The sequence below is a fragment of the Montipora foliosa genome, chromosome 7 (genome assembly GCF_036669935.1).
Source record: "Montipora foliosa isolate CH-2021 chromosome 7, ASM3666993v2, whole genome shotgun sequence".
In the NCBI taxonomy this organism is placed as follows: Eukaryota; Metazoa; Cnidaria; class Anthozoa; order Scleractinia; family Acroporidae; genus Montipora; species Montipora foliosa.
Window position 1 is genome coordinate 3,187,828 of NC_090875.1, and position 11,227 is coordinate 3,199,054.

The following is an 11,227-nucleotide window of genomic DNA, read 5'->3' on the forward strand; positions in this document are numbered from 1 at the left end:
GTGAACACCCTAGACATGGACGTGTTAGATATTTTTCGCTTTGCTTTGTTGGGAAAAAAGGGCACCTAGACATGGACGTGTTAGATATTTTTCGCTTTGCTTTGTTGGGAAAAAAAGGGCAACTGAAGTGTTACGTCTACTTTTTTCCTCTTTTTTCTTTTTTCTTTTTTTTTTTGGCCGATCTTTCCTTATCTCTCTTTGCTCTCCCTTCGCCACGTATCCTTATTTTCGCTCGTTCTACACCACACCCCATCTCATTCCCTTCTCCCCCTTGTTCCTCTTTCCCTCCCCCTCCCCCTCCCCCTCCCCCTCGCTCTCTCCCTTTTCTCTCCTCCCCTTACCATTCGTCAACACATTCCTGTGGGTTAATTATACAAGTCAAACATAAGACGAGAAAGGCACCTTCTTTATTCTTTTAAGACTGAATGAAATATGGAGAGAAAAAGAAATTTCATTCTGAGGTGGCTTATCCTGGCTTCTGGTAAGTATTTATTAAACCTGATAGAGGTTTTCCCATTCGTTCATTTAATAATGAAAAATGCCTGCCGGGCGCAGCATTTTATTCTTTGAAGGAAGCTCAACTTGGTGACAGAGGGCAATTTGTGAACTTCGAGATTTTAACCATAACTGTGACACGATTAAATAAAGCCCAGAGTACTTTACCAAATTGAAAATCAATGGAAAAGAAGAACGGGAAAACAACGAATAGAAACATTTACTGGCTGAACATTTCTTTGTTTCTGAGCTCATCAGCTCAGCTAGAGTCGAAGTGCAAGTTTTTGTTTTGAAAGATATGGAAAAAGACACTCTGAATTTTCTTCTTGAACACTTGCTCTAGTGTAATTACCTTGTGATCTTTAGCACTGACCTCATTCCACCACGAAACGCCAATTCTGGATCGAAGAAAGCCAAGTCCTCTTTTCAATTTCACTTTTGATCAGTATGAAAATTTCCTGACGTAAAAAGGCGCATGTTGTAAGAATAGACGTCTTAAATATTTTAGGGTAATAACTGGTGGAAGTGTATTTTCAACAACGTAGACCATTGTTATGTTGTTATGGCAACGTGTATCGTAGGCTATTTACTATGTCCAAGGCACGCGCATGGAATATTTTTTAATGCCTCTCTTTTCGGTTTTATAAGTCCTCAGCTTAAAACATTAATCAGGTTGCCATAAGTGTGTTTATTGATTCTTTTGGTTGGGGCTTTAATTTGACTTGTTTTTTTGGTCAGAAATATAGTTCCTGTACGATTCCGTCATACACAGATCGAAGAGGCGGCCTACTTAGACTGTCGTTTTAGCTCTTTGGATTGCGTCAGTGTAAATGTCTAGGTTTGAATTTTTCATTATTATTATTATAAGTTTATTATTATTTTTTTTTTTTGCAGTTGAAATGGTAGTCAAAGCACAGTTTTGGGGACTGATATTTTCTTCACAGTCTCCGTCATGTAAGTAGAACTTCAACTCGAACTGATTGTAGATGGTGTGACAACATGGATAGTTAAGTCTAATTGGTAAATGTCTCCTGTGTCTCCTGTGTTTTGGGACCATCTTCTTTCAAAGTTCTGTTACACGTCACAATTATTCAAGATTGCGGCGCCCGGAAAATTTTAATGTGAAAATGAATGTTTGCAAAACATTTTTCCTGATACAAATACTGATTGAAAATTTCTAAAACAAAATTTATTGCAAATATTATTTCCTCGCACGGTTTTGCATGGCTTTTTGCGTATCAATTTGTCAACGAGTCAATCCGAGTTATAACAATACAACAATACCTCTAATTTGCTAAACGATTAGGTTAAAATACTGAATCAGTCTATTATTAGACAGCACTTGTGTGTATTACAGCAACAAATACGCATCGAGATATTTATTTATAGTTTTTGAAATTGGTGTTCTCGGCTAGTCATTTCATTGTCATTAAAAACGATAAATTGCACGGTACATGTAACAGTGCATTGTATATATTGCATATTGAAAACGTACTGTATAAGATATGGAGAATATTGATCTATTTATTGCCGGAGAAATTTGAAAACGCAACTTTATTTGTCTACTTAGACCTTCCAACCACACTAATCCGCACAAAGCCGGGTATATTAGCCACCGAAAACGGAACTTTTTGAAACCGTCTCCGGAGTGAAAGAAATTTAAAACGCTACCTTGTCGTATTAATATGGACGAAAAACATGTTTAAAAACGGAAATGTTCGAAAACGGTGACGAGTACATGATTGTTATGTCATTTCAACATTTAACGAAGTGCCAATAGCCATATTATTGTACATAATATCTAGTTTTATTGCTTATTTGGACTTAAACGTCGCGCTTTTTAAACATGTATTTAATATATTGACGGGTAAGGAATAAAACACGTCCATTACTAGTATCCTAGGGTTCTCGACGAGCCCAGCAGTGATACAAACCATTCAAGGAACGACGATTTTGGACAAGACCTGGCAGAACTATTGCGTGGTGGGACAACTTCGTAGACTTACGGTGACGGTACTTTCTTGAGGAAGGTCGCGTAAACAACAAAACCCGAATTTAAGTGGGTGGGCAAACGCGGGAGGAAAGTTAACCCTTTGACCGCCATAAATGCAAATTGACACTTATAGATTTTACTCTGTCTAACGCCAGACGATTTTACTCGTCAATGGGGAAGCCCTCGGCGGTGAAAAGGTATGCGCATACTCAAAAATGCATTTAAGCGTTTCTGCTGTCTCTGATCGTTGTAGTGTGGACGGAAATACTTTGTCCTGTTTCGTGTGTGGACAGCAAACGTTTGTTGAGTTTTCGTTGCGGGAATTCCGTTTTCAGATCTCTCCGGCATATTTTGGGCCAGGCCTCAGTCCAGTCCAGTGTCTGATCACACTGTTCACTGCCTCTTTAGTGGTGCCTCTTTAGTATTAGCAGTGTCTTCCCCTTTCAATAATATCTTCTTTTCCATCAATATAAATTGTCTTATACGTACTTGTGAATATTTTGGAATTGGTGACTGTAAAGTGATTGTTTAAGTAAAACATGATTAAACTGGTGAACGAATTCTAACTTAATTATATTCCTCCCTCCGGCTATTGATCATGAATATTCTTTCGTTTTTTAGCATCAGCAGTGTTATCGCCGTCAGTTACTTCAAGAATTGTGGCTTCTAAATCCTCATGTAAGTAAGCGACAGATAGATAGACAGACAGACCGATAGAGAGGGAAATATTTGCAATAAAGACAGAGAAAGAAAACTTTGTATTACTTTCTAAAAATATGATAAAAGTAATTTAAAAAGTTAGTTTTAATAAATTTTACCAAAATAAATTTTAGATACACGAACCAACTTTTGAAAGACATGTTTCGGGATTACCCATGTCGTCAGCAAGTTAATTCGCTCTGACGAAGAGCTAACGCTCGAAACGTCGGCTTTTAGAATCTCTGTACGGTGGTCTATTTACATTATCATTACATTATCAAACGACGCAGCACCACAGTTTCTTTAGAAACTACCCCCTTCATTAATTTAAATGATCTACAAACATTTCTCCCTTAAATGCAATACAATTAGAGAACGTTAAAATTTAAAATTTGGTTGCAAAAGTTTGGTTAAAATTTGGTTTAGACTAAGGGCCTGTTCAGATGGAGGTGGGGGACCCCGGGTAGGTGATGTACCCTTCTCGGTGGGGTAATCAATCTCTGCATACATTCTCTCTCTTTTTTTTTTCTTGATTGCGTTCACATGAGAGGTGGAGTACCTCACGGAGGCGGATTGCCTAGTCAGCCGGGCCGGGTTACCCGCCTAGGTGGGGTGAGTTTTCTCAATGTGAATGCTGAAGGTGGGATACCCCGCCTGACCGCTGTGATTTATCTTTAGTTGAACATTCCGCCAAAGCATTTGGAAACTTGACCCGAACGCCCGTTGGCTATAAATATTGCATGTGAAAGCTCGCTTTTTTTTTTTACAACGGCTAGGCTTATAGTCTTAAGCTGAAAGAAGCTATCTATATTTCTCGTTTAAGGCCAGAGCTAAACGTACAGTTTCAGCATAGTAACAATTTTTATTTTTGTAAGCAACCTATTTAACACTTGCATGTGCACGCACACATGTTACGTCATGTTATGCAACTTTGTATCATCTTAGACTTTTCAAAATATAACCGTCATTGTGAAGGCCCAGGCAAACGGCTTCAATTCAGCATTTGCTTCAATTAACAAATTGATGCCAGTTTTTCATGCGTCTGTGCTGTTATTGACAATAAATTGGGTCATAACATTGTCAAAGTAGCTGTGGATCCACGAGGCGATAAAGTTGAAGATGTTTGCCCCCACCCCACCCCCCCCCCTTTCAACATCGTTGGGTATGAGCGTGCGCGCTAAGCGGTCTTCAATGACGTATCCATGTTCGTATCCATAGTAACAACCGCGGCGGTAGTCTGTTGCTGAATTCCGCGTCGCTAGTAAAGTTTTGTTAAATCAAATGTTACTGATGTGTTGAAACTGTTTGCCACCCCAGCAAATAACGTCGTTCAACATCATTTAACAAAATCGAACGGATGGAGAATGACAGCGTAATGAGTCATTGAGTACTATAAACAAGTAGAGTGATATAAAAGAAATATCAAAAAGTATCAGTAGTTTTTTTTTTTTAAGTTACAGTCGTTTCGGGTGTAGAAATTTTCTTCAGTGTAAAGAAAACCGTTGAAAAACGCAATCAGAAGGAAGCGCGCTGTTGAATGGTGACGCGCGTGTGCATCAAGTCACTTTTAAAGAAAGTTGAAATTGATATTAAGTCCGTCAGGCTGTACAGTTTCCAGCTGGAAATCATCTTTTGTTCACGTTTCTTTCGTTGGAGGCTAGTACCGTGGCATAACTGCACCCCGTATCTGTTTATTTGAATTACTGTGGCGCGCTAAGTTGACATGTTGGACCACAGGGGAACCAGGAGTGTTGTTCCGTATACTTCGTAAGTGTTCGCTAAAACGACTCTTGAGATTCCGTCCGGTTTCACCGATATAAAGAATGGTAGGACATCGGTTACAGGATATGCAGTATAGAAGATTACTGGTCTGGCAGGTAAAATTTAAAAGTGACCTGATGAATGCGCGCGCCACCATTTATCTGCGCGCTTCCTTCTGATTGCGTATGTCAAGGGTTTTCTTCACACTTAAGAGGGGTTCTACACCCGAAAACTCTGACATTTTTTATTTATTTATTTTATATCTCTCTACTTGTTTACTCATTTTTAAGTGTCACGCATCTCTTACAAAAAAGGTTTTGGTCATTAAGTACTATATACTGTTTTATTTCTCTTTTTCGACAGTACCTTCCCCTAGTACCCCTCCTGTCTCCCCAACCACAACGCTTCGAGGTAAGAGATAGCTAATGCCTTACTATGACGGTACTCGCGTAAACAACAAAATTCGAGTTTTAATTTGGTGGGCAAACGCGGGAGGGGAATTGATCACAGGCTTATATATGCGCATGCTCAATTAACTGTGATGGTCTTTTCAACCTCTTTTCATATTATTCCGCAGTTTAAATACCTCACTCTAAAAGTCATTTGATTGGAAAATGACAGCATAATGAGTCATTAAGTGCTATATACTGTTTTATTTCTCTTTTTTTGATAATAGCTGCCCCTATTACCCCTCCTGTCTCCCCAGCCGCAAAGCCGCCAGGTAAGAGAAAGCTGGATGTAGACAACTTTAAAGAAAGATCATAAAAGGAAAGGGTTAATTCTTGAAGAATATCCAGTTAGAATATTGACACAGCGTCTGAATAAATATGAAAGTTTGAGTAATTGCTTGATTTTGTTAGGGATTGGGGGCGCCTTTTTTGTTTTCAAACCCGATTTCTCGAATGATCGAAATCAAAATCCCCGCGCTTTTCAGAAGGGTTCTTTTATATAATAATTACCGGCTGTAAAGATACCTACCCTTGATTGATTCCTCCTGTTGGATGGGCTCGTGAATTTATTTTCCTTCTCGGGATTTTAGTTCCTATCTGCGATGATTCATTTTATTCAAATCTTGTTATCTTCTGTTACATCGATCACAACAACGGTGAAGGACATGGGAACAGAAAGCGGGTAAAGCAAGCGTTACAAACATCACAAAACACTAATGTTCCAGTCGATGTCTAGCCACTCCTCTTAGGTATCCATGACCGTTCTAATAATTCCTTCCCAGTGCCGAGTACATGAAACAAGTTTTCTTTAATGGCGTCATACTCTCTTCAAGGCCTGCTGTCTTTGGCCGCATTGCTGAAAACCGTTACCGGATGTTCAAAGGGCCCCAATGAAAATGGTAACAGCTGCACCTTCTTCACAGCTCCACAGACGCTTCACCTCTCTTTTCAAGTCTTTGTCTTTTTCGACTCAGTGTTTTCTTCCTTTTTCTGTACCTTACTCGATGGTGGAATGGGCATGCGATAGCAATTATTTCATAGCTCCTTTCTTACTTGTCCACGACAGTACTGTCTGGTCTGTTGTGCTCAATTTTACGGTCAGTTTGAATAGGAAATCCCATCGTAGTTTACATTCATAGTAGTTTACATTCATGATGAATTGTCAGCAATTTCTGAGTCTTCCCATTCATTTTCCCCAATTCTCCTTTCATCTTTCATCTAGTTAACAATCTATGCTCCGTATGCGGAATTTATAATAGAGACGGTTCCTGAGTAAATAGCCTTCACAACATTTCCTCTTGATTATTTGGGTTCGAGGAGACTTCGCACCCTTCTTTAGTATTCAGTCTGAACGTTGCACCTCATTGCTTCATTTTTTATATCATCTGCCTCTAGCACCCCAATGCTTTTACGTTTTTCCTTCCCCAAGAGCTCGTATTTCTTGACGTAGGCAAAATTTCCACTTTTCATAATGCAAACTGTGCATTGTGATGTCCCAAACTCCATAATCCAATATCCTAACTGACTATTTTCACAGACTGGACAAGGTAATCAAGTTCAGATTCATTCTTTTTATAACGTTTAAGATCATTCATGTACAGAACTTTATTTAAGTGTCTAGACTTCTAGCGCTAAAGCACTAATAGGCCTTATGCGTGATTACGAAATATGCGAAAATTATTGGAATACCGTTCGCGTGTGAGTCTTTACAAGTTTGCTCCTTCGGGATTTAGCTCATGCTAAAATTTAGTTTGATTTTCTAATCCTTATCTAGTCAGGCGTCATCACGCATAAGGGCTATTGGGTACAGTGGCGGTGTCACGAGCGATTGACAACCGAGAATTCCGTGAAAACAGTTCCTTTTCCAATTGCAACTGGCTTAAAGTTAAGCGAGTCGGCAAGTTTCAGTAGAATTCTCATGAAATTTAAGGAGGCTCGAAACAGTTTTTCCTTTTTTCACACAAATAAGTAAATTCGGCTTTTAGATATAGTTAAGGTAATCATATTGAGAAGAAATTTGGCCAGAATCTTAAGTACCCATCATAGATTTCTCACATGCCATTTTCTTCCAAAATACCGTTACCATAGTAACGATATAAGATATTTCTTTGTGCCTTAAAATCAGCTTAAAATTTCTTTTTTGAAAAAACGGGACTGTGAAATCTCTCCGTACAGCCTTACCTTACCTAAAATACCTAAAATTCAACAAAATTCGTAGGCCAGTTTTAGAGAAAATCAGATTTTTTGAATGTGTCTGTAACCTTTTTTTTTCACCTACAGATTTAGAGAAATAAAATTTAAATTAATTAAAGTTAATATACAAAATTGACAAATATTTACCGTCCGAAAAATGAGGGGGTTACAAGATCAGCATTTATGCATGCGTCACCCGCTCATTCGAGTGCGCGCTCGCGTCGAACTGCAAGCAAACTAAAACGGATTTAAGTAACCATTTAAACAGTTGACAAAATTTTCGTAGTTTTGTGAAAAGGAGATGTATGTTTATATTCCATCTACATAAGAATTAGAAGAAAAGTGTGCGAAATCAGTGGTAGAGTTTATTATCTCCGGTCACCTATTTTGATTCACGAGCTGACGTAAGCAGATACAGAGTATTGGATGTGTGGCTCACGCACGCGCTAAGCTGAAAACCCTTCCGAGCTTCCTTAAGGACGGTGCCTACTATTGTTTCTGCGCATACGTTCTGCGCATCTCGAGATATTCGGGTTTCCTATCGGTGATACTAATACAGGGATATATTTGCGCAGTTTGAAATTATGCGGAGAAAGTCTCTGTAAGTAGTCTTGGTATCCAAAAGAAAATTTGGGGGTAGTCATGCATTTTTTAGAGCTAATTTAGCTTCAATTTGAGAAAGAACGCCATACATTGCTTTGTATTTTAAAGCTCTTTACAAATATTATTCATGAATTATCTTTGAAAAATGTATGGTTACCCCTAATTTTCTTTTTGGATTTCAATAACACTGTTAAGATTTACATTTCCTGCATAATTATAAACCGGGGCAAAAATATCTTTGAATTAGTAGGCACCGTCCTTAAGGACGTTCGCGCCATAATCCTTCTACGGTGAGATAACTTCTTACGGAGGGAATTTTTTTCATTTCATCATATTTTGTAGATACTAAGTAAAGTAAGTGATCCATTATTAAAAAAGTAGAGGTCAACGATGATCTAAACGAGTAAAATCGATGTGCGTTTGTCACGTTTTTGCGTTACCTGTCAGGGAAGGACTGGAACACAAGAGAGGACCGATCGTTGATTTACCGAAAAAAAAAAAAGAAAAAAACTTTCTCAAGCGTAGTAACGAAGTTTTAATCAGGCGTCATCTTCATTTGGTTAGTGTTTTGTATAATATCTCTCCATTGCCGTCATGCTCATCTTCTGGAGTGTGGTTTTTGTGAAACTTAATCACTGGTTGTTTCCACGTAGGTCTGCACTATTCAAGCGGACGAGGACAAAAATACTGCTCTGTTTTTACGAAAGTAAAGGAAAAGAATTTCAAAAACATGCATTCATTGTCATATTTAGTTCGTAGGGTAATAAAAACATTAAAAAAAAAAAAAAAACCAGACCCCTTAAATTTACGCAACGGTTTGTCCTCGGGTTTTGCAAACTTTCAACCTCTACCCGATCAGCTACCTTTTCCAAAGCTTTTCTATCCTCCCGCTCACTTTTCTTTAACGTTTCATGATGATTCGAAACTAAATGTGCCATTCTTTTGCCGGCCTGGAATTTTTTTTGCCGCGATGTTATTTCAACTAATGCTTGAAAAATATTTATGAAAGTCAAGAGGACTAGTGAACGACTGATAAAATAACGCGAATATTAGTCGTGCAGTAATCCACTTGACTTTGATAAATATATTTTAATCAATTTGACTGATCACGATCTTCACTGCTCCAACGCCATGCAAGACTTATGGTCCACGGTTTTTGCAAAGGTTTTAAAACCTCAACTTCACTAATAATGTAATAATGGTTGACATATGACAGTCACGTTACCTGCGCAGTAACGCTGCGCACAAACATGAACGTCCTTAACGATCACGAAGGTAAACACGATGCTAAAGGCGAACACATTTTCCTCGAGAATGGAACGTGAAAGCGTGTGGCATCATGGGATAGCTGTGGACCCAGGTCTTCTCGGAAATGTCACGCAACGACGTGGCATTGAAAATAGACAATCGCTTTGAGAACTTTGCAGCGATTTTACTCTCTTGAATGCTTGGTGACCTCCTTTTTTCTTTCCCTAGATCAGTTCCTTTCTTGATTTTATCCATTTTAACAAAAAAACAAAAAATATATGTACACGAGAAGTTACAAATATTTCGCCTTTATGCTCTCTTGCGACCGCAGTTTTCTTTCTTAGACTAATATTTATCGTTTTTCAAGGTCTATTTCACCACGGAAAATGACATCAGCTGCAAAAGTTTATTTAGTTATATTATTTATGTTAATTGAGTACGTTTACCTCATCTAAATTTCACTAATGTAGCTTTTTTTATTGCTGACGTGACAGTTGTAATCTAAGATTGTCTTAAAATAACGCAAGCTTCTAAAAGTGCACCTCATGAAAACAAGCTAGCACGGTGAGCCCTTTCTGCGTGGCAAGTTTTAAAAATCTGTACGTGGGAACATTTTGGGCGCGAACGTCCTTAAGGTCATTCCCCTGTATTGCATTGCTCATCCTTACTGCGCACGATTTATTGCGTCATTAGCGCAAGCACGTACAGAAAATAGCGCAGTTTTCTTTACGGCTTGGGTCGTGAGAGAGATTTTTCGTCATTTTCTCGTAAACGAGTATGGTGACCTATAGTTTTTCTCTCTTTTTCTGAGACTAGCAATCACCTTCTTCCAATAACAGGAATATAAATAAATTTCTATTGCACAAAAATAAATAATCAGCGGAAAAGTGAACTTATTGAACAGATATTGTGGCCTCGAGATCGCTTCACTCGCGCATGCACTCGCCGGAGCGACTAAGAATTAAAGGAAAGTGGCCTGGTTGGCCTGGTTGATTATACATTTCCCCGAAGATATTGACTGATTTGTTGTGTTCATATTCAGTGTGCAGGCAAAGAATTCATAAAGGCACGAGTGGGGTCATAACTTTCCGTCAATTTTTTAATGCATCCTTCCCCCAACATACTGTTTCAAGATCATGGCAAGTAAAGGAGAACAAGTCAGGTTAATGCTCGAAGCCGTTTCCATCGGAAAATGGTGTGACCTATCATGCAGTAATTGTCCCTACCTGGAAATTGAAAATGGAATCCAGGAAAATGGCAAACCAAGCTCAAGAATATGTGGTCAACTATTAAACAAAGTAACCCTTTATTCACATTTTGATCAGAGCCTAGAGTTGCTGTTTGCAACTAATGTTACCGGGTATATAAACTTCCAAGCTTCTTACACAGTTACCAGTTACAAGGAAACTGTGTCCAACGGTAAGCAGACTCCAGAAAACTGACCTGGGGCCCGTTTCTCCAAAGTCCCGGAAATTTTTCGGGTCCGAAAAGCTATTTGTGAAACTGCCAACAGCTTGTTTTGGAAAGCCGCTCTTTCAACAAGATTTCTAGGTAACAAAAAGAAAAATGACTGTGAAGTTTGACTTAAATCCTCTCCGTTCCTTGAGATACAAAGAGAACTGTGACATCCGAAAATGGCCCGTAAAGTTTCGGGACTTCGAGAAACAAGCTCCTGGTGGATTGTTATAGAGTAACTACTCTGCCAGTCGCTTTTTCAAGTCAATTAGGATTTGTAAAAACACAACTGACCGAGTTGGAGAGATTGCGCGTAAACTGCAAATGATTT

The 11,227-nt window shown here is 38.7% G+C and overlaps 1 protein-coding gene across 2 annotated transcripts in view; it reads left to right on the forward strand.

Annotated features, from left to right (window-relative positions):
* The window catches only part of LOC138010960 (uncharacterized), a 12,123-nt gene extending 1,206 nt beyond the window's left edge, over positions 1-10,917 (forward strand). Inside the window, exons 2-7 of one of the 2 annotated variants that reach the window (XM_068857971.1) lie at positions 421-481; positions 1,390-1,449; positions 3,110-3,166; positions 5,312-5,359; positions 5,625-5,669; positions 10,484-10,879. In XM_068857971.1, the coding sequence (XP_068714072.1) occupies positions 433-481; positions 1,390-1,449; positions 3,110-3,166; positions 5,312-5,359; positions 5,625-5,669; positions 10,484-10,608 (384 nt within the window). In that variant the 5' untranslated portion in view covers positions 421-432 and the 3' untranslated portion in view covers positions 10,609-10,879. Of the gene's footprint in view, positions 1-420; positions 482-1,389; positions 1,450-3,109; positions 3,167-5,311; positions 5,360-5,624; positions 5,670-10,483 lie in introns of both variants that reach the window. The other variant, XM_068857972.1, reaches the window with a different exon arrangement.
* Positions 10,918-11,227: the final 310 nt, after the last annotated feature.